Raw genomic sequence first — 21,556 nt, 5'->3', positions numbered from 1 at the left:
GGTAAATAAAGGCGCTTTCAACATGCAGACACATGAAAAGGAAACAGGGAGATGTATAGAACTTTTATCTTGCATTCTTTCACGTACATAATGTCACATGCTAGCAGTGCCATTTGTCCACCACGTTTTTCTTTGTGCATTGTAACAGTTTCTTACCAAGATCCAAAGACTCGCCTAGGACATTTCACATCACGAATGGCAAAAAATAAATTATTTCTGTAAATTATGTGGAAGCAATGCCCATCTCTTCATTGTTGACACTTTCTAGTTTATCAGAGCTGCTGCAGCCAAGCGTCATGTTACATTTATAAACTAGAAAATACGGGAAAGAGGCCATTTCTAAGCAGAAGGAATTGTATTGATTAGCATCAGCGTTGTTTGAATTGTATGTTTTCCAACTGGCAGGGAAACTGCTATTGTTTCTATGCGCATAAGATGCCCATGATTTTGCTCCAGTGTGTGACTCTTAGGTGGTGGCTGATCAAAGAATTCTGTACTATCTTCATTCATACACTGCAACTTGTCTGTGCTCATGGTGAGCATGCAGGGTGCCCGTGTGACGCTTAGCATGGTAAACGTCAGGCGACGTCTGCTCAGTTGTAATGAGAATATGTCTACTCCAGAATGCTTAAATAACTGAATCAATCGTGAAAAACAGTCAACTCAAAACAACCTGAAAAAAAAATAGAAGCACCCTCCACCCAAAAAGAAAAAGAAGACAAGAAGAAAGGAGTTAACTATTTTACATTGTTTTCAGGTTATCCAAAAATAAGTCTCCATGCAGAAGGTCCAAGAAAGGCTGTTGTTTCTTACACTTTTAAGAAGACATCAACACTGCCATTGTTTTACAATATAAAGTAAATTTTTATTACACCATATCCTCAGCTTCAGTTGGTGTTGTCCTTTCTGGGTGACCTGTAAAACCAAAGGTGCAATATAATTAGCAATACGGCTGTGTTCCTTCTATACATGATAGAAAAAGAGCAAAAAAATATACATGGCAAAACCCAGGACTTTTGTTGCGTTGTTTCTTCATTTTGTGTTATTTTTTGCCCTACTGGCCTAATTTCAATTCTTGAAACCAACTTGCGTGAAAAACCGATTGAGCACGATTTTTTATACCAACCATTATTACATGAAATGGCTGCACAATACCTTTTGCCTGAATGTAAATGCGGCTAAGAAATTTCTTTATTATTATTTTGAAGCAGCCAGTTTTTATTGCCAGTCGCAGAAAATTGGGGCAGATGGTGCAGAACTGTATGCGACCACAAAGTGTGAAGTGGTGTCTAATTTTTTTTGCAAATCACTTGTTAGCCCAACTGGAACCACACCGCATACAGAAGCTGTCGTAGTCTTTGACATAGCCTTATAAATTGACGTGAACCTTTTTCCTCCCTAGTTAGAACTGATATCCTTTTTTTGCTGCTTGGTGCTGTTTACAGTAAGAACTACATTTTTTTAGGAAAAAGGAATTGCCACCCAAAGAAAACCACTTCTGATTCAAAATAACAATGTACAAGATTAGAATCATACTGCAGAATGGGAACGTATACATGGCACGAAACGTGTGAATGCATGGACATCCAGATCGGGCTCCCCAAAACATGGAACATTCTGCGATGCCTTATGAATCCTGAGTCTGGTAAAACCGTGCAGCAATTAAATTTAAACAGGATTCTCCACGTGCACAACGGGACAAATGCCGAGCTCATACAATCAAAGACAAGTACGTAGGCTCCAAACCCCCGTAAAGCTCCCGGACTACTCCGGACCAGAGAACACCTTACTTGACCGACCAATCACCGTCGAGGAACTCCGTGCGGTTCAAAAGTTGCGGACGAAGTCGACGCCGGGACCCGATGGCATATCCAACAAGACGCTTAGAAACCTCGACGAGCCTTCCCTCACTGCGCTAGCTAAATTCATGAACGAGTGCTGGTTGAGAGGCAGCCTTCAAAAAATCTGGAAGACTGCAAAAATAGTCATGATACCTAAACCTGGGGAAAAGCTTCATATTGACAACTTAAGACCAATCTCTTTAACATCTTGTATTGGCAAGCTCCTCGAACACGTCGTTCTTAACCGTATCAGCAACTACATGGACGACAATGACCTATATCCGCACACTTTGATAGGGTTCAGAGCGAAGCTTTCTACCCAGGATATTACAAATCAAACATCAAATAATCGACGGCGACAAACTTTCTCCTTTGGACACAAGGGCAATCTTAGGTCTTGACCTCACCAAGGCTTTCGATAGCGTCAGACACGAAGCGATACTATATTCATCTCACAAGCTAGCTGCAGCACTGTGGAGGCTACATTGTTGTCCCCCTCAGGGCGCCTAACTCACCGCGAAGGAAGCGACAAAATGCGCCGGGGCCGTGCGGTGCCACTTACCGAGAGGGGAGAAGGGAGTGTCCTTTCAGGACCCCCTTCACGGCGGATTAGGCGCCCTCAGTGGGCGCACTATTGATAACAATGTAGCCTCCACAGTGCTGCAGCTAGGTTGTGAGATGAACTGGGTGGTAGGGGTACACCTCAAGGGTCTGTGCTCTCTCCATTTCTTTTCAATGTCTCACTCTTAGGCCTGCCTGAGAGATTAAGCAACATCAAAGGCCTTCACTAGTGTCACTAAATAAGTGACACTAGCCTTCACCACAGTCTGTACGCCGACGACATTACTCTGTGGATCGGCGGCGGCAGCGATGGCCACATTCAAGACACCCTACAAAAGGCAGTAGACATAGTGCAAAATTATGTTCGAGAACGAGGACTGGACTGTTCTCCTCAAAAATCCGAGTTGCTCATCTACCGTCCTACCAGTAGGGGACGGAAGAGCATTCCAGTAGGGGACGGAAGACCTACAGCATTCCTTTCCTACAGCTCAAAAATGACGAGAAAGTAACAATTAATGGCTTAATTAAGAAAGTTTATAAACAAGCAATGGGATTATCTGTTACCACACCCAACGAACGCTTCGAAACACTAGGCATCAGTAACTCGATTGAAGAACTAATTGAAGCGCAACAGCCCAATTAGAACGGCTATCTAAAAGCAAAACGGGAAGACACATTCTGCAGTCACTAGGAATCCGAAGTGGAAGTTCCCTCCCAAATGAAGTTGACCTCCCACACGAATGGCGAAAATACATTCGCATCCCGCCACTACCAAGGAATATGCATCCAGAGCTAAATGTGGAAAGAAGACAAGCTAGAGTACGAGCCCTTGACAAACGTTTCCGAACCCATTGTGAGCCACGGGAGATTGTCTGCGTTGACGCAGCCGACTACTACAACGGCGGCTCTTGTCTCAACGCCATGACAATTGCAGTAGTCAGCAATGACGGCGTCACAGTGACGTCAGCATCCACGCCGGCCAAACATCCCACTCAGGGAGAGGAAATGGCCATAGCCCTTGCTATAAATTCTGCCCGCGCAACCACAATCATAAGTGACTCGAAGTCCGCCATTCTTAACTTCTCGAAAGGCAGGATCTCCCGTGCAGCAGCCTCGTTGTTAGAGAAGACCCCTAACCAAAGAAAAATTCTTTTGATATGGACTCCGGCCCACTGCGGCCTACAGGGGAATGAACTGGCCCACGCAACCGCTCGAGCTCTGGTCAACCGAGCTGTGTTGCCTACGACGCCACCACAACCACCATCATGCCCACACAAGACGTCGCAGGAAAGCCAAGAACAAGCACACGTTACGAGGTTTCACTAAGACAGGCTAGTCACATACAGGGATATAATAAATCACTACAGGTTATCCAGATGCAAATATCCACCGGCCCACCCAGTAGCGGTCCCAGAGATGGGTTTTGGGGGGGGCGATTTTTTTTTTTTTTTTTTGGGGGGGGGGGGGGGGCGAGGCGAATAAAGAATCGCTCCTCTCCTTGCGCCAATTCTGTGGAGGTGGTGATAACCATGGAGGCGTGTGTACACGTATGCGGTGCAACCCACTGGGATTTAACTTCCCGCAAGTGGAATGCTTAAAAAAACTAAAAATAAGAAACTGAGGACCTCTTTGGGGGGGGCGACCGCCCCCTTCGCCCCCCCCTTGGGACCGCCACTGGGCCCACCCCACTCTTTCCAGGAAAGAGGCAGTCACTGGCGACGGTTGCAGACGAATACTTTCCCGAGCCCTGTTTCCCTCAACCGCTGCTACCCAGACCTTTACTCAAACCTCTGCACTTTATGCAACAGCAGAGCCGACCTACACCACATGATATGGTCCTGCCATAAGCTCCAAAAAAATACGAATGGCTATAATAGCAAATTCGATGTAGATACACTTAGAAGCTACAAAATTAAGACTGCAGAACAATGGGAGACTGTTCTGCTCATCTCCACACCGGAGGCACAACTGACAGCAGTCCGGATGGCCGAAGCCGCCGCGAGGATCCAAGGAATCCTGGCTGACGGATGAGGGAGGGAGACCGTCCAAGTCGTCTACCCTTCAGAACCCATCTCGAGCATCAACTCTCTCTCTCTCGCTTACGAGATTTCTTCTTTTATTTTAGGTGTGTCCCAAGTTATTGCTGCCGGTCACAGTCCAGGTCTGTACTGGAAAAAGGGAAATAAGAAATGTCCATGTGGTGGAAATTCTGTATTAGAGAATACGCTCCGAGTCATGTCGAGTCGGCGGCGGCGCTGACCTTCGTAGGCGTGTGGCTTGCTTTCGCTATACTGAACTAGCGTCACTAAATAAAGGCTGACGCTACGCTATAGTGAACTACTGTACTTTCGCGTACGAGTGTGCCGAATAGTTCCGATGTTCATCGAAGACACTGACACTGTGTAGCGTGTATCTTTGTTGGTCTAATCGGCATTGCAGTCTGTGGACTTGTGGCCGCTCGTTGCTGGCTAGCTGCTGCGTCGCAGAGTTTATCGGCGTCAGCGTGCCGGCAGTGCTGCTCCCAGAGGCGGAGGCGTTGCTTCGTGAGCACGGCCTCTCTGGCCCGGTCCTGTGTTGAGTTCCCGCACAGAGCCAAGCTTTCGGCTAGGACCTTGGCTGCCGAGGCGTCTACGGGCATCTTGGGGCTTTCGTAGAGGATGTGGTCCACTGTTTTGCTGGGGGCTCCGCACAGCCGGCACCTCGGGTCGGACCCGAACATTTCGATCGTGTCGGCGCTGCTGTGTAAGGAGCGACCCGGTTCTAGCTTGAAACAAGAAGCCGCTTTCTCGTTCTCCGCAGTAGAACGGCCGTTGTTGTGGCTCTGTAGTGTGTTGTGCGGACAGAGTGAGGCTTTGCTTTTTTGCTACTGCCGCTCTACAGGCTTTTGTGCTAGCTTCTGTTATTTCCTTTATCGTTACTTTGTCCCAAGCTGCTGCACTTTTTGTTTCGTGTCGCTTGGAGTCCCGGCCGTATTTCGCTTCCAGTGCTGTGATTCTCCTAATCCAGTGCGTTTTGATGTTTCTGTAGCGCAGGTGGAGGTACATTCGTTTGCTCACATTTGTTTCTGGCATGAATTTCAGGCGCCCCGCATACAGGATTTTGGACCTTGTTTCGCGAATTTCGTAGGGGGACCAGCCCATCTCCCCTGTGACCGCTGCTGTTGCCGTGGCTGAGTTTCCTCCGTGTAGCCACCGTCCCAGTTCATTTTGGTGGCGGTCAAGGCACTTCATTGCTGGGGTGGAGTAGGCCAGCACGTCCCCTGCGTAGGTTACTGCTGGTACCCCAAGTGCCTTCCAGAGAGTGCGTCCCACTATGTAGGGGTTGTACGAGTGCCTTGCCAGATTCCAAACACGGCGTTTTAAGCGGTTAGATTTAGCAAGCAGGGACTTTTCTTGTTGTTCGAGGTAATTTGGTCGGTACTGTTACGCCGAGGTACTTATATGTTGAGGTTTGCTCAATTTTTTTACCTTGGAGCAAGAACGTATGGCTTACGGTGGCGTCTACGTTCAAGCCCATCCAATTTGTCTTGGCCTGGTTGAATGTAAGCTTGTCTTCCCTTGCCGCTCGGCACCCATGACAGCACCCATAGATGGCGCTATATGGGTAGTGCGTATAGCAATTTCCGGTGGGACTTCACTATGTAGTACATATAGCATCGTCCTTTTATTGTTACGTTATGAAACCTCCCTTCCAGCCATGGCTTCTTGTCTATGCTACCGCAGGCTCCGCACACCGCCATAATCGCGCTTTGCCGTCAAACCAAGTGATGCAGCAAATTCAACAAAGTTGAGATCGGCGCGTAGGTATGTAAATCACCGCCTGTTTGCTCTGATTGCAAGAATTGTTGGGTTCCTTGTGGTTATTTCGTTGCTACTTGTGTCGCGAAAGGTTTTGGGGAAAACTGCGTTAGGCGCCAGAAACGCCGATTGTCCCTGAATACGTTGCGAAAGACCCGACGCGTCTTCCTGTGCGAAACAAACAAAATGAAAGCAGCGGAATAGAGGAAACGTTTAACTCGGCATGCCTTAGCGCTGTGTTTTCTTTGTTTGGAGTTAATTAATAGAGGGCTGGCAGTAATTCTGCTCACAGATTTTGCTGCAATGTTTGTGTTTTATTGTTGTCATAGCGCCTTGATCTCGCTGTTGATTGTTTTGTTGTTGTTTAAAGGTACCATGTAGGCAACGTAAACAACTTTGCTTTATTAAAAAAAATTGGGCAGTGCATGCCTTATAGCAATTTCGTTCCGCAGAAAACCTTTCTTTACAGAGGAATATTCATTTACGAGGGCACTAAGCGGGTTGTCTGGTCTCCTTTGAAGGGAGCTGCTAGGTATGGAAGCTGGTGCACTGGCACCTCACAACAACGAAAGGAGACAGAGCAAAGCAGTGCTTCTAAACAGTCCTGTACCACCAGCTAAACGGTATGCGTGTATGTCATCATGCCGGCATGCTCTGCCCCATTGGTTCTTTCCTGGAGGGGTCAGTGCTTGCATGTAATGCACTTTGAGATGGCAGAGAGGCTGGGGTGGTGGTTCGTCACCTGTCCTGCCTCTTCGCAGGTGGTGGGCAAGGGGACCTTTGGCCTGGTGCGCAAGGGTCACTGGCGGGGACAGGATGTGGCCGTCAAGTCCATCGCCTCGGACCACGAGAAGCGCGCCTTCCTTGTCGAGGTAACCTCACTCTGAGGGGGGCATTGCACTTCTCCCACGCCTCCCCCTTTTTGCAGACAAGCCAGATCCGCTTGTTGGACCCCTAATAGTGACGGACACATCATCTCTATTCCTTGGCAGCCTTTGACTCCTATCGCAACTTGAAGTAAAAAGAATAAAATTCACGTGAAAGGGAGCGCATTTCTAGTGCTGAATTGATGTGATGTCACTTTCACGGCTAATACCCGTGCCACACGTCCACGAAAAATGACATTATTCGGGCGATCCGTGCTGCACGCCAAAACGCAAAGGCATTACATGTGTTTGGCATGATGGTGATAATGACCAAAAAAAAAGAAATGCAGTCATATTTTAGAAGTTTTTAACGTGGAAGAAAACGTCTTAGAAGGGTTAAAAGTTATTTCGTGAAAGAAAGGGAGTTTTTTCTAAACAGATGGTGTGAGCCGTTTCTGAAAGGGTCTTCAGCAGTTGCCGTCGCCTGCCAGCGGTAGCCAAATCTGAAATATTCAAAACAATAAGTAGCACGACATTCTGCCTTTTGCCGCTATTTCAGTGAACTTCGTCTTCTTCAGAACTTCGCCACCAAGAGGTCGCAAAAATCGTTTTATTTCGAAGTTCAGCTTTGTGTCTGCGTCAATACTCTTGGTGCTGAGAGCTTCGTTGGTTCCATTTCGTGCACATCGCGTTCGAGAGTAGCCAGATTTAAGGCGTTCGTGAAGGCGAATGAGTTGTGCGGAACTCCTAAACCAAAAATGACATTAGAGCGAATGTCATTAGTGTAGCAGCGAATTAATGGCATTCAAACTTAAGACATTAAGCGCTTAATGTCATTTTTCGTGTACGTGTGGCACGGGTATGAGGTGCAAGCAACCATGGAATTGCTCGGGCCCACAGCGGTTCCTGCCCCCGGCGAATCGGCGGAAGCAGGTGTCGAACAGCCAGCCACCCCGCTCGGGCCAGTCCAGGTCCCCGTCCCCGCGACCGAGGAGAAACCAGGACCACTCCCGTTCCAGATCCCAAACGCGGATAGGCGGATCCAGAGACCAGGCAGGAGTTCGAGTGGCTGCAGGCTGCGCTCGGAGTCCAAGTCGAGGGCCTCCTCCCGAGGCGGTTCCTCAAGCGCCACGAGAGGAAACCGAGAAGGCTCCCAAAACTCCCAGACATCGCTGCATCAGGTGAGATGGGCAAGGATTGTCGATCCCAAAGCTCATAACTCGCGCACACCAACAGAGAAACGTTCGTTTGAAGAACATGCAATGCTTAGGGTGGAGATAGCAGCCATGCGCGCAGACTTAGCGGCAATGAAGGAAGAGCTAAACAACTACCTACAAGCGTCCAACTCTGTAAACACACACATAACCTCCCCAGAACAGCGCAAGCGCGCCGAGACCATACCGCCACAAGCAGTAGAAAATGCTCCACAGTCGAATAACTTATTACGGCCAGAGGATAACTCAAGCTTTCTCTTCCCACAGTACGCAATGGAAGAGCAGGCACAAGGGGATGTGGCACGTGCTATCAACACGCTGCAAGCAGCCCAAAGTGCGCAAAGCCTTCAGATTATGGAAACTCTCAAACAATAACTTCCCACCTTACGAGACTAGAGGGGCGGGTTCAGGTTTTCGAGGAAGTCCACTTTAATACCCGCACTAGGAAGAGCACCAAAACAGATAACGCTAACCCCGCGTGTCCCTGTGCACCCATCAATCAAGATGGACCTCCATCCACCCAATAATACATTGTTTCAAGGGCAAGGATTAACTATATGGCAGTGTAACTGCCGAGGTTTTAAGAAGAAATATGGATCCCTGTCTATATACATCTCCTCTTCCACGACAATACCAGCAATTATAGCTTTGCAAGAAGCCAATACACCAGTTCGCCTTCCCGGATACATAACGTACAATACAGGCACAGACAATAGCCTGCACACTGGTCAGAAAACCCACTTAACCCACTTCAACACCCACTTAAGCAGTACGAAGCAATGAGCATTCTACTTGAAATTACACCCCAAGCCCACAAGAAGGCCCACTCGCTGTACGTTTTGAATGTGTATTGCAGGCCTAAAAGCTCCTCACTAATTCTTCAGCAAGCAATTGAACAAGCGACACTCAAAGCAGCCAACAACCCGCTTGTCATTACAGGGGATTTCAGCGCTGCTCACCCTCTGTGGGGCTACGCATACATTAACCCAGGAGGCACTAGATTACACTCGCTGGTAGAAAATCAAAACCTCACGATTGTCACAGACCACAGCAGACCTACACGCATTCGCACAAGCGTCACACGTGACACAGCTCCCGATCTGACTTTACGAAAAACGTTCCTCAAGTTCAATTGATCCACACGGGCAAATATCAAGGCAGCGATCACGTCATTATATGTACCACTGTAATAGGATCGGACTACAAAGCAGTAATAGGTAGGGCTCGCCTCACGAACTGGATGAAGCTCAGAGAGAAACGGAGCAACCGGTCACCTGCCCAAGAAACCCAAGTCGAAATGTCCTTACAGGACTGGATCAAACAACTCCATCCGGATTTCCTAGAAAACACCAACATAATGAAGACAATCACAGCCACACGGTGCATCGACTCTCATTTGCTGCCCATCTGGTAAGCGAGGACAAGTTTGCAGTGGAGATGGAAGGGGCAGAGACATAATCGAAGACTAAGAAAACGGATCGCACAGCTAACACAAGAAGCTGCGAAGTACGCCAACTCTCTCTATAGGGAAAACTGGCTGTCTCTGTGCGATGGCCTAGGCGGCACCCTCACCACTGCAAAAACATGGAAGCTCCTCCGATACTTGATCAACTCCTCAGCTAGCAAAACAGAGTCCCAACGCAACATGGCCAAAATCATACACCAATTTCCTGGAGACATGGGAGACCTGATCATCGCCCTCAAGAACAGGTATCTTCAGAAACATCCAACAGAACCCCTACCATCGTATTCAGGAGCACCAAACCCGGCGCTTGACGAAGACATCCACCTGTACGAGGTCACCGCACCCATACAGACTTTGAGAAGACACACAGCTCCAGGAATGGATCAAATCTCTAATAGGATGCTTGTCAACCTTGACGACCCGTCGCTCTTGGAGCTCACCAACTACTTTAACAATATCTGGAAGGCAGGAACAATACCTTAGGAATGGAAGACCGCGAAGTTTGGCTGATCCTGAAACCAGGAAAACCACCCAGTATAGAGAACCTCCGGCCCATATCTTTTACTTCGCGCGTAGGACAATTCCTGGAGCGCATCATCCTCAAAAAACTACAATCCTTTCTGGAAGATACGGGAAAACTGCCCCCAGCAATGGTGGGTTTCCGTCCTCATTTATCAACGCAGGCTATACTGCTCCAGCTCAAAGAAGAAGCAATGAGACCCGCAACCCGTAACTCTCCGACGGCTTTATTGGCGCTGGATTTAAACGGTGCTTTTGACAATGTGAAACACACGGCCATCCTTGCGAAGCTAAACACCCTGGACTGCGGAGTCAAGACCTGCCAGTATGTCAAGTCTTTCCTCACAGATCGGAACGCCATCCTCAAAGTAGGGGACCACACCATGGACCCCTTTGCAGTAAAAGGACGTGGAACTCCCCAGGGGGCTGTACTATCTCCCCTCCTCTTTAACATTGCTGTCATAGGACTCCATGCACTACTTAATTCTATTCAGGATGTAAATCATGGCCTCCACGCGCACAACATTACAATCTGGTCCACCACGGGTTCTGTGGGAGCAATGGAGCAACGCTTACAGGAAGCAGCGGATGTAGTAAATGGCTACGCCAGGTCATGCGGACTTAGCTGCGCCCCTAAAAAATTCTAACTATCACTCGTGTCTCCAACCAAACAGAAATCTTCAGGGGCACCCACCATCGCCATACACATAGATGGGCACATTATCACCCCTGCTCAAAGCATCATGATACTGGGCGTCACCTTTCAGGCTGACAAGAAAATAGCACAATAAACAAGACCAAGACCATGACGGAGCAAGTCACACACATTCTCAAGCGCATAACAACTACGACAAGGGGCATGGGCGAATCTGATACACTCCGACTCGTACAGGCCTTCGTCATCTCGCGGATCACGCGGAACTGAAGAAACTGGACACTATAATAAGAAAAACCTACAAGCAGGCTCTGAGCCTACCAGTCAGCACTTCAACCGAAACATTGCTTTGTCTCGGAGTCAATAACACAGCTGATGAACTCATCAAGGCACATCTATCCCACCAGAGCGCAAGAGTAGGCACTACAGAAACCGGTAGATATATCCTTTCGAGACTAGGACTATTGATTCCGCTTTAACACCAAACACCCCAAGTCACAGGCATCCCGCATGATATCAGGCGTCACATTACTATCGCGAAACACGCACCCAGTGCATAACACCGACCGGGTAGAAGCAGTAGGCCGTGCTATATTAAATCAGTATGGAAGCCATCCTGCCGTGCCATACACGGACGCGGCCCTCTATGCCGGAAGGCGGACTGCAGTTGCGACCGTTATTATTGGCCAAGACCACCGCACCAGTGTATCACTGGACCGAGCCAACCCCCTACTCGCGGAGGAAGGGGCCATTGCCTTGGCGCTTACCCAAACTCAAGTTGAGACCATACTTACCGTTAAACAGGCTTGTCGCAACTTTTCCTGCGGTCGAATACACAAGACTGCTCTTAAAGGACACTGAAGTGAATTTGTCAAGCTCCCGTTTTTGCTTGAACTGCGTAGACTGGCTCAAATTAGCACACTTTTCATCGTTTATCTGGTTGACAAATCGGTAATTATTTTACAAAGCGCGAAAGAAGAAAGACTACCATGCGCGGTTTGCGGCGGCCGCACCAACTAAAGCTGTGACGCTGGGAGGAGCGGGCACCGTGATTGGACGATGCCCAAGGTGAGCAACCAAACCAGTTTCGGTTTCGGTTTCGGTTCTGTAAAACACAACCGGTGGCGTTGTTGGATGCATATTCTCAATAACTCAGTAATCATCGTACCGCGCTTCTGCCATGTTGTCAGCTGTAAAAATGCATAAAGATAAGCCTCCCAGGACGGCTTGGAATCGTAGCATTCACTAGCCGAGGCCTACGCAGTGCATGGACGCCCTCCGCGTACCCGCAGACGCCCAAATGTCATGCGCTTTTCCCCCATATTTGGAGCTTGCCTCACTCATGCTTGTATCGTAAAAAGCGTGTTCGCACCAGGCCAAGGGTCTGTTCATTCGGGCCTGTGCCCACTGCCCGCAAGCAGTCGGTGCTTATGGCAACAGCACGCCAACGAGAACTCGCTAGCGCGCCAGTGCCAGCCTGCGCGCGTTATGTGAACTAGTTCGTGGAGCCATGAACGTTGCGGCCCCAAAAAAGGCGAACTCAATATAGAAAACATCGGCGGAAAACGAAAAAGTTAACTTACAAAAAAAAAAGAAAGCACGTACCCGTGGGAATTGGAACTCGTGACTTGCAAAGCACTTGCGGTGACATACATAGCGCCCCAGACCACTCGGCCACGGAGCGGGCTCCGCTGGCCTTGGTAATATAAGGTATATGTTGTACAACCAGTTTACACTTTTATTTAGTTTTTCATTTCAAGCAGCTTAGGTGACTATTTGTTGTATTGCGCTCGTGCAGTAAGCGTCCCCCGAGTTTCCACAATAGCTCACGTCTAACAATTGCATTTCGTAGACGGAAAAGCGTTCGCAGATGCGTAGTCGTGCTGCTCACCGCTGTGCTTGTTCGCCCAGCGCAAAAAAGTGCTTCCCGCACCCTAGTTTTACGCTGTACGGTAAAAATATCAGTTGATTTTATTTCCTTAGTACCTATATTGACTTCGCTGACTCTTCTCCTGCTTTCAAGAGGCCTTATATTTTCCTACTGGCGTACCAGTCAGCGAAGCGTCGCATGTGCGCTTGTGCAGCGCTTGTGTGAAGCGACCTTGACTTGAAGCTAGATACAGTGTACAAACTAACCAAGTAAAGAAAGGTAGATTCTTCCATTCACAAACGTGTCCTGGCTTCGTTTCAACTGAGCGAACGAATTGCGACGACCCGTCGGCGGCCGGCGGACGAAACGCTGGGCCGACTGACTCTGTCTGAAGGCCGGGGAGCCGTGCAGTAGCGCAGCCAATTGTGAGCTCGGCTCCTCGCGACGTCACACGAAAACACCGCAGAAAATGGGCGAGCGTAAAGAGAGGAGGACAGCATTTTCGAATTAATTTTTCTACTAAATAAAATCGCGTAAACACGCCCAGAGTGGTCGAAACATGGCCTGGGGACTCCGGACTACAATTTGCGCAAGTAATCCCGCAATGTTTACATATCACTTCAGTGTCCCTTTAAGAGCTTTTGCTTACATCATAAAGACTCCACGGAAATTTGGCCATAAACAGCTTCACCATAAAATGCTTTTATAGATAGCGGTGGCGTAGTGCAATTCTTAGTACTGTCTCTTAAACAGACCACGTGGACACAATGAAAACTTTGTTCAAGAAATGGGTGAGCTAATAACTACACGAACAACTTTTCAAGGAATTGTTACACGGTCGCTGTTCACGGCTAGGGTTACCTGGATTTTTCTTGTGCGGGAGCGAAAATTCCGAAAGTTCCGCAAGTGTTTGAAGCGCATGCATGATGGTCTAAAGCGCCAGGAGTTGTTTCGTGTGCTTTTGTTTCTTTGCGTGCTTTTTTGCTGTTAGTGTGGTTCATATTTGCGTGAAGTAAAACGTTTTCCATTTTTACTACTGGGTGACCAGCGTCGGTCAGCATAACGTTGCACCACCCCAATTTTCCGGTCTAAGCACCGGCGTGGCTGGTGTCCTTTCTCTCTCCCCTGGTGTTGGCGTACGTACCAAGTGTCAACATCCCGCCCTGTGGGGGTCACGTGGGAGCGTCGTGCGTTTCAAATTTCCTCCGGCTCCTCAGGGTGGCGGGAGTGGTCTACATGAATGTACATAAAACCAAAAAGGCCATAACATAAATTTGTGCACGTACTTTTCCTCAGGGTGACCAGCAATCAAGACGAGAAATGAGTTCCTTCATTTGTTCAAAATTCGTGATGACCTGTCTGTTTTGGGCAACGCTGATAAAAAAAAATGGCCTCCACAAAATTTACGCGCACAAAAGTTTGCAATTTGTAATTTGTTCGGAGTCATACATGGATTGAACGGCGACGAGACGTCGTAGCAAAGACCATAGACTTTGGCATTGTTCGCCTGGCATTTGTATGAAAAAACGGGTGAATGCATCTTCCCGTTTAGTACTTTTCGCCATAACTTTCAAACAACGACAAATCACAAAGCAGGTCAAACTTAGACCTAGTGCCATTAAATGCTCTGAAACATCGAAATTGCGAACGTTGGTCACCTGGAAGCCCGTGACAAAAATCAGAACTAATCAGGAGACGCGCGCGGTGAATGAAGATTGCCAACGGGCGGAAAATTTATGAAGTATCGACTAGGGCCCCCTTCTTCAACCCGCTTCGTACCCTCGATTTTCGTCAATATTGCTACGTAAATTTCTTACACAAAGCAAATTCGTAACTCAAAGCACTTTTAACAGTGGAGCTGTCTAGGCCGAGCATAGCCTGTCCGTAGCACCAAAAATTCTCGAAGTGCGAAGAAAACTGGCGAGGAGGAAAGCAGCCCCCGAGCAGGCTTTCGGAGTGCGCGCCGCAAAAAAAAAAAAAGCGGTTAGGGAGGTGCCAGGAATCGAACCCGAGACCTTTCGGCCGTGAAACGGCAGACCTCACCACTGGGCTACCCGAAACGCGCGAGCGGTACGAGGTTAGTAGCGGCATGTGAAAAAGAGATGTGCAGCCAATTGGAAAGAAACAAAAACGCTTCCCGAGGGCGGAATGCAACCAGGGTCCCTCGCGTTACGAAACCGGCGTCTATCCGATTGAGCTGTCATACCATTACGATCGCATAGCGTTTCCTTAGCGTACGCAGGCTTTGCACTGGGCCTTGACCGCGGGTTTTAGCGCGGGCGAACGCGGACAAGGTTGGCAGAGGCGTGGAAGCGTGCGGACGAAACGATCCAGGCCTGCCAGTCAGCGACAAGTACGGAAACAAGCGTGAAACGCAACAGCCAGGTCTCCACAAAGTAAGAGGGACCGCCAACCCCGCTTGTTGGGAATGACTATCCCACCGCTGGCACCAGTGTGCGGAATGACTATCCCAGGGCGGTCGCCAAGGTTGTGACTCGCATCCAGCTCGTCACCGATGTCGGGAATCAGCCATCCTGACGCTGTCACTGCTGTTGGGACTGGGGCCTCTCACCGCAGCCTCCACTGTTTCGACTGGCCATCCGAGCGCAGTCAGAGGTGTAGCGACGTTGCCCTGCTCCGTCCGCTATCGACGAGGCGCAGAGCAGAGCGATGAAGTCCTCGAGCCGACGAAGAGTTGAAGTAACATTTATATACAGTATATACAGGGTAAGCAAACGTTACATGACTCGCACAAAGGCGACAGCACCCTTTTCACTCGGTGCTTCCGAAGAGACTGGTGCCGGAGAGAAGCCGCCGAGGAATGCCGACGATGAGAGCCTCCGGGCTTCTTTTATAGCCCGGGAAGTTCGTTGTGGCCCCGAGTAGCTCCAATCAGGGCTCTCGCTGCCTGAAGTTTGAATTCCGACAAATGGTAGCGAAGCGGTGAGTCAGCTGCGCCGCCAATGGGGAAAGGGAGGGCGATGCCCCCGCCGTCTCCGTGACTTCGCCTCCGGGCGTAGCGACGTGCCCTTGTTTGGTCGTTCTCAGATGCGGGATTCGGCCGCGCCGCAGCGTTCCGAGATGCGGGATTCGGCCGCGCCGCAGCGTTCTGAGATGCGGGATTCGGCCGCGCCGCAGCGACGAAAGGGAGAGGCGTCGACAGCCTCGGCGCGTCGCCTCGGGCAACGCATTTGGGCCAGGCGCTCTGGCACAACACGCTGTTTCTCCATCCTTGCACCACTACTGCGAGCTGCACCGATTTTAAATGCAGAACATTTCAGTAACTCACGATGTCACCCGCGTTGACGTCCGTTGTAGTCCGCACCGTCGTTGTCCGCACCCCTCCCCCTACACTATATAAAAAAAGACAATCCGGCGCCTGGTTTCGATCCCTCGACCCTGCGGGCGGAAAGCAATGTACAAGGTGCTCTACCCACTGCGCCACAAAGCCGACACAGAATGGGAGGCTACGAACGCGCCTTATATCCTTGACTCATTCAAACTACGCCAAGAAGCTGCTGATACAGCGCATTCACTACCACCAACTCCCCAAACACTAAACGTTAACGCAATACACCCACCCCCTATGCGACGCATTTACTCGAGTCCCCCTCGCGGGGAGATGGTCCCAATTTTTTAAAGGGCTTGCAATAAACGCCGCCGGCATTAGCTATTGCACAGGCTCAAGCCAGTACCGTCATCACCGACATCTTTCCCATAAATTTAGCCAGCGCCGTGGTGGTTTTTGCGAGCTGAACGCCCAGACAGGGGCCATTTTCGCTAAAAATTTATGCAAACCTCACCAATCGCACAAATAAAGCGACTGCATTTGCATGTTTAAAAGCGGAGCTGCTTTAAAAAGCCGTAACCGTTGCAGTGAAAAATATCAAGGATATGCCAAGCACTCGTGAGGGCGTTCCTCGTGGCGACAACCGGGTCTCCGGTTCACGCAGTGGCTCTAGAAAATTTTTAACGAAAACTTCACGGCAATCGTCAAGCGCTACCTCGCATATAAAAAAACTCCAGTGCTATAGCTAAAGCTGACAAGACACCCTGCTTGTGAGAGGTCACCGCTGCCGCCGCATTCCCTAGAAGCCATTGTGGATAATTGCAGGCATGGCTACGAATGTCCCGTTCCTTCCCGAGACGCCTTGCCGATCCCGCCACCGCTGCCTCGAGTCGATGACGAAGAGCTGGTGGAAGGGTCCAATGCTGAGTATTACTTCGCATCCACCACTCGCCGCGAAGAATACGACGACCTCTTCGATGCATAAGACGACCATTATTAGCACCGCAACTATGCAAAAAAAAAAAAAAAAACAGTGATATGGAAACTTAACTATGTGCCCGGCAATGCTCACCTACAACCGCTTCGTCATTCAAGTCTTGCGCGTGAGTGCAGGCTTACCCGATTTTTTTTTACTTTTTTCGAGGCAGTTCGCTAAGTTTTCATTTACAACAGTTACTTCTTATTTACAATAGCCATTGTCTTTGGGAGTCAATAAATTACCGTGTTTTCATTGCAGCTATACTCTGCAGCAACATTCCAAGTGCACGGTTACTGTATGCGAAGCCTTCTTGTAATTTTCGTGGATAATATAAGATATTCGCCCTTGTATTGGCACTGTTCACAAAATTTGCCATTCCTTTCTAAATAAAGTTGGGAGAAGCGTCAAAGCTCTTTAATGTCAAAACAGTGCCAAACGTGCGTCAAAACATTCGTTAAAAGTGCGTCCAAACTTCGCTCAAAGTGAGTCAAATCTATCGTCAAACTTTCAGAGACCCAAATCGCAAGCGGTGAACGAAACCGTCTGACGATTTTTCGCGCACTAAGCAAACGCATCTACTAACGGTCAAAATGTGTGCCGATACGTAACATATGAAATAAAGGCATACTACTGTACTCATTCTTCACGATCGATGCATGAATTGCCTTATCTGGACCCGTCCTTTTTTCTCGTTTTTACCTAATAGTTTCTCATAATGCCATCCCAGGTTCACGCACGCGCCGTGTCCGGAGATCTTATCAGAGCTTTTCGTTCGACCAACCAGTCTATGGGGGAAATCCGTTAGTTTTTGACAGGATCCCGTCAGTCCCACCGAGAAAGCTTTTGCATTGAAATGCATTTTTAATGCTCAAACGAGCGAATGCCTTGTTCCGTGCGTTCTCGACATTGTGACACGAATTAGCAGCCAATGACACGGCACGCAAATCGTATGCAAGGGCTACCTTGTGTAAAATAATCTATTAGTATTGGCGAAGGCTGTTTTAGCTGCCAAAGAGAGATGACAACGGCACACAAGCGTCGCAATGTTTCGGGTAACGTCAGGAATGGAATCAGGTCCGTCAGCTGTAGCAGGGCTTTTCCAAATAACTTTTGGAAGAAACTGGCTTTTTTTTAATGATTTGGCTTTTAGACACAATTGCCATAGCTTTGCTGGAGCGAGTATTGTACCCCAATTTATTTTGGTCAATTGTATGGGGAAAGGGAAATACGAAATTTTTAAAAAGTTTTAAAGCACTTTGCTTGACTACGGCTGTTGTAACGCAAAATATTAGACTCATGCCGTGCTGGCGCCATTTGAACGAGAGGCTGAGAGTAACAAAACGAGGTGTATGCGAAAACAAAGGAAAAACATGTCAACTTATATTAACAGCGAGAACATTTTCAGCCTATATTTTAAGCTAACTTGTCCTAAAATCAAGTTTAATTCTTTGTTTTGATACTCTGCTCCAACTTTACGCCTCAGTAAGGGGCCGCCCTATCAACAGTGTCTGCCTGTTGATTTCATTAATAAGCGCTTGGTCGCACTAACAGCAGTCGTCATCTATGAACCCCGTATGTATGCACCTGTCGCTTGTGCGAAGCTGGCCTTCTTTGCCGAATAACAGCCTCATCTGCACAAGCGTGACTTTGGACAAAACCACGCCCTTGTTCGAAGTGTTTTAATGTGACAGGGTTTCGGGCGTAGGCGCAAATGTGCAGCCATTTCTCCTAAGATTCGGCACTCAATCGTCTAAAACCAAGGGCATTGTGTAGGACTGAACGCACGAAAGTTAGATCCTCTGTGATTCAACACAAGGAATAAAATCATTCGTTCTTGTCAAACTTCTCGAATTTCACTGGCGAACCATTCTTCATTGCAAAACATTCGCAACCAGACACGGCTGCATACAAGCAAGAACGCCATGGTGTCACAATTAAAATGGCTCTGTGATTGCTGAGGTGTTGAATTTTGCACTGACTGGCACCATTCACTCACACCTTATCTGCTGGCTGCACACGCCGTCCTGTAGCCCTATGTTTCCTGCAGTTGGCTAATCATGAGATTTATTCGTCCCATTGCGGTTGTGTAAATAATTCCCACCTCCTTCAAGCACCTAAAAAAGAAGCACGCTCTGTTTACCCCTCCATTTGGCTATGTCTGTTCTTAGTAAAACCATTACTCATTGAGTGTTCATGCCGCAACCTGTGGCCGTCCTCATCCTTTGCTGCAGGTCAGAGCCTTCAAATCAATGGCCCGTCGTCGTTCCGCTACCCGCAAAACTTCTAACCCCCAGCATTGGACAGACTTCGAGTACCGGGCACTGCACAAGCCTTAGTCATTCACCTACGAGAACCACGAGTCCTAAGAGTCCTACGAGCCCTAAGAGTCCTACGAGTGCTAACAGCCCTACGAGCCCTACAAGTGCTACGAGAGCTAAGAGTCCTATTAGCCCTATGAGTCCTACGAGCCCTATGAGTCCTACGAGCCCTAACAGTCCTACGAGCCCTAACAGTCCTACGAGCCCTATGAGCCCTACGAGTTCCAAGAGTCCTACGAGCCCTAAGGGTCCTGTGAGCCCTAAGGGTCCTGCGAGCCCTAAAAGTCCTACGACACCTAAGAGTCCTACGAGTTCTAAGAGTCCTCCGAGTGCTACGAGTCCTACGAGTGCTACGAGAGCCGCGAACACTGCCAGCGGCACGCATGGTGACAGCGGAGACCGGATCGAAGACCGGACCGATGACCAGGACGATTCAGAGGATAATTTACAGACATGGCTTGTTATAATCGCCGTGCTCATCATAGGGTTTGTGCTTCTGGCAATCGCCATTGCTATTTATTCCCAAACTGAAGACCAGGACGAAACTCCTGTGGCTGTTCCCATATTAGCGCCACGTGCTCCTTCAGTCCATCCGCCTAACGACGCTACTACAGCGATGTTCACATCTAAGATGTACTCTTGATTGAAGCCAAGGTACTTTATAAGAAAGGCCGGCCTCCAATGTCAGCTAAACTTTTGCCTTAAGCCCAAGGTACTTAATAAAGAAGTCTGAGTAGCTCTTAACAAATAAAATATGTAGTAAGAGGATTTGTGGTTTTTTCTTTGTGGTTTCGACTAGCGTTCTGGCAAGTAAGTGCAACTAGGCGTACCACCCGCGTTTTATATTTATTTGGCCAACTGCTGTGTGCATGAAAGCAATGCAGGGGTTTTGATGCAGATTTGGTGTAATACCCCCCTAGTTTATCCATAGTATGAGGGGTTTCTGTTGTAAAAACCGTAATGTCACAAGGACGTACAGACAGCAACAGCTCTATAACACTCGATCGGCGTGCCGCGGGCTCCACCGGCGACGCCTATCGGTGACACCGATGCGACATCGGGTTCGAGATAGCGTGCATGTGCGCGTGCGCGGCCACGCTGACATTATCAGCTATATTCACATAAAAAATAACTGCCTCCCCACCCTTGGCTTGGTTTAGCGTGATAGATTGCTCTTCTTTCTTCTTTCTTTCTTCTTTTCCTGTCTCTTAACACCTCTTTTAGACTTTGATCCAGTTTGTTTATTTTTAATTTGCGTCATCCGGGATACGTATGTGGTACGGGTTGGGCTTTTATTTTACTTTATAGCCCTTTATTTTGTCTGTCTGTCTGTCTTTGCCGGCGGTTTTGGCCGCCGCTGTTACAGAGAATGCTTTGGCCGCCGGGATCGCTGTTGGCGGCACCGCTCGTGATGTACGCGCCTAGCGGGCGCCCCTCGGCGCACGTCGCTGCTGCGTCATTGTCCCTGTCGTGTCTCTGCGCTCGGCACAAACTGCCGCGTCATGGTTCCGTCAAACTGCTACGTGTAATGGCGCGTTGCGGGCTGCGAGTTAATTTATTTTGATTAAAGTTATTTGCTTCTGATTATGCTTGATTCGCATTGATTCCTCTCCATCTGCTTTGTCTTCGTAATTCACTTCGGCCCATCTAAATTTGGTTGCGTACATGTTATTCATTTTATCTAACTTAATTGACTACTCTATTCATTGTTAGTTGTGTTGAATCCTCACAATTTATTTCCCTTCGTATTCATTTTTAATACGCTTAGTTTCAGCTTACCACACCTTGACATCTTCCAGGTAAGTTTGATTCATCTTTATTAACTTGAAGTTACCGTTATTCACTCAGAAATGCACCTTATTTTAATTCCTTTTTAGATCGTACTGATTCTTGTTACTTCCCGTGTCTTCACAATTTACTTTGCCCCAGTTATTAACCTTGGATGTCTCTTAATTCACTACTATTCTTCCTAATTCGCTTTTTCATCCTCCTTAATTCGCAGTGTCATCGACTAATTGTAAATCTTCCTCTGGTTCTCTCTAACTGCCTTTACTTCCCTGGAGGCGTCCAGGAGCTTTTTTATGCGGCGCCTGATAACTGCCGGTTTTCGCTCAAGGCCTGTAAAGGTCGACGGAATGGTCAGACGAATAAATGTTCTCTTTATCTGAGTTACATTGACCAC

General features: G+C 48.5%; 1 protein-coding gene across 1 annotated transcript; it reads left to right on the top strand.

Moving 5' to 3' along the window:
• Positions 1-6,762: 6,762 nt before the first annotated feature.
• On the top strand, positions 6,763-20,135 carry LOC144152735 (uncharacterized). Its single transcript, XM_077684148.1, has 3 exons — positions 6,763-7,071; positions 7,966-8,246; positions 19,288-20,135. Exons 1-3 carry the CDS (start codon positions 6,841-6,843, stop codon positions 20,015-20,017), a joined length of 1,242 nt encoding a protein of 413 aa, XP_077540274.1. The 5' UTR covers positions 6,763-6,840; the 3' UTR covers positions 20,018-20,135.
• The last annotated feature ends 1,421 nt before the right edge of the window (positions 20,136-21,556 follow it).

This window comes from Haemaphysalis longicornis, unplaced genomic scaffold (genome assembly GCF_048455015.1).
Source record: "Haemaphysalis longicornis isolate Haplotype H1 unplaced genomic scaffold, Haemaphysalis longicornis Haplotype H1 scaffold_9, whole genome shotgun sequence".
Lineage (NCBI taxonomy): Eukaryota > Metazoa > Arthropoda > Arachnida > Ixodida > Ixodidae > Haemaphysalis > Haemaphysalis longicornis.
This window is presented reverse-complemented; position numbering and strand designations above follow the sequence as displayed.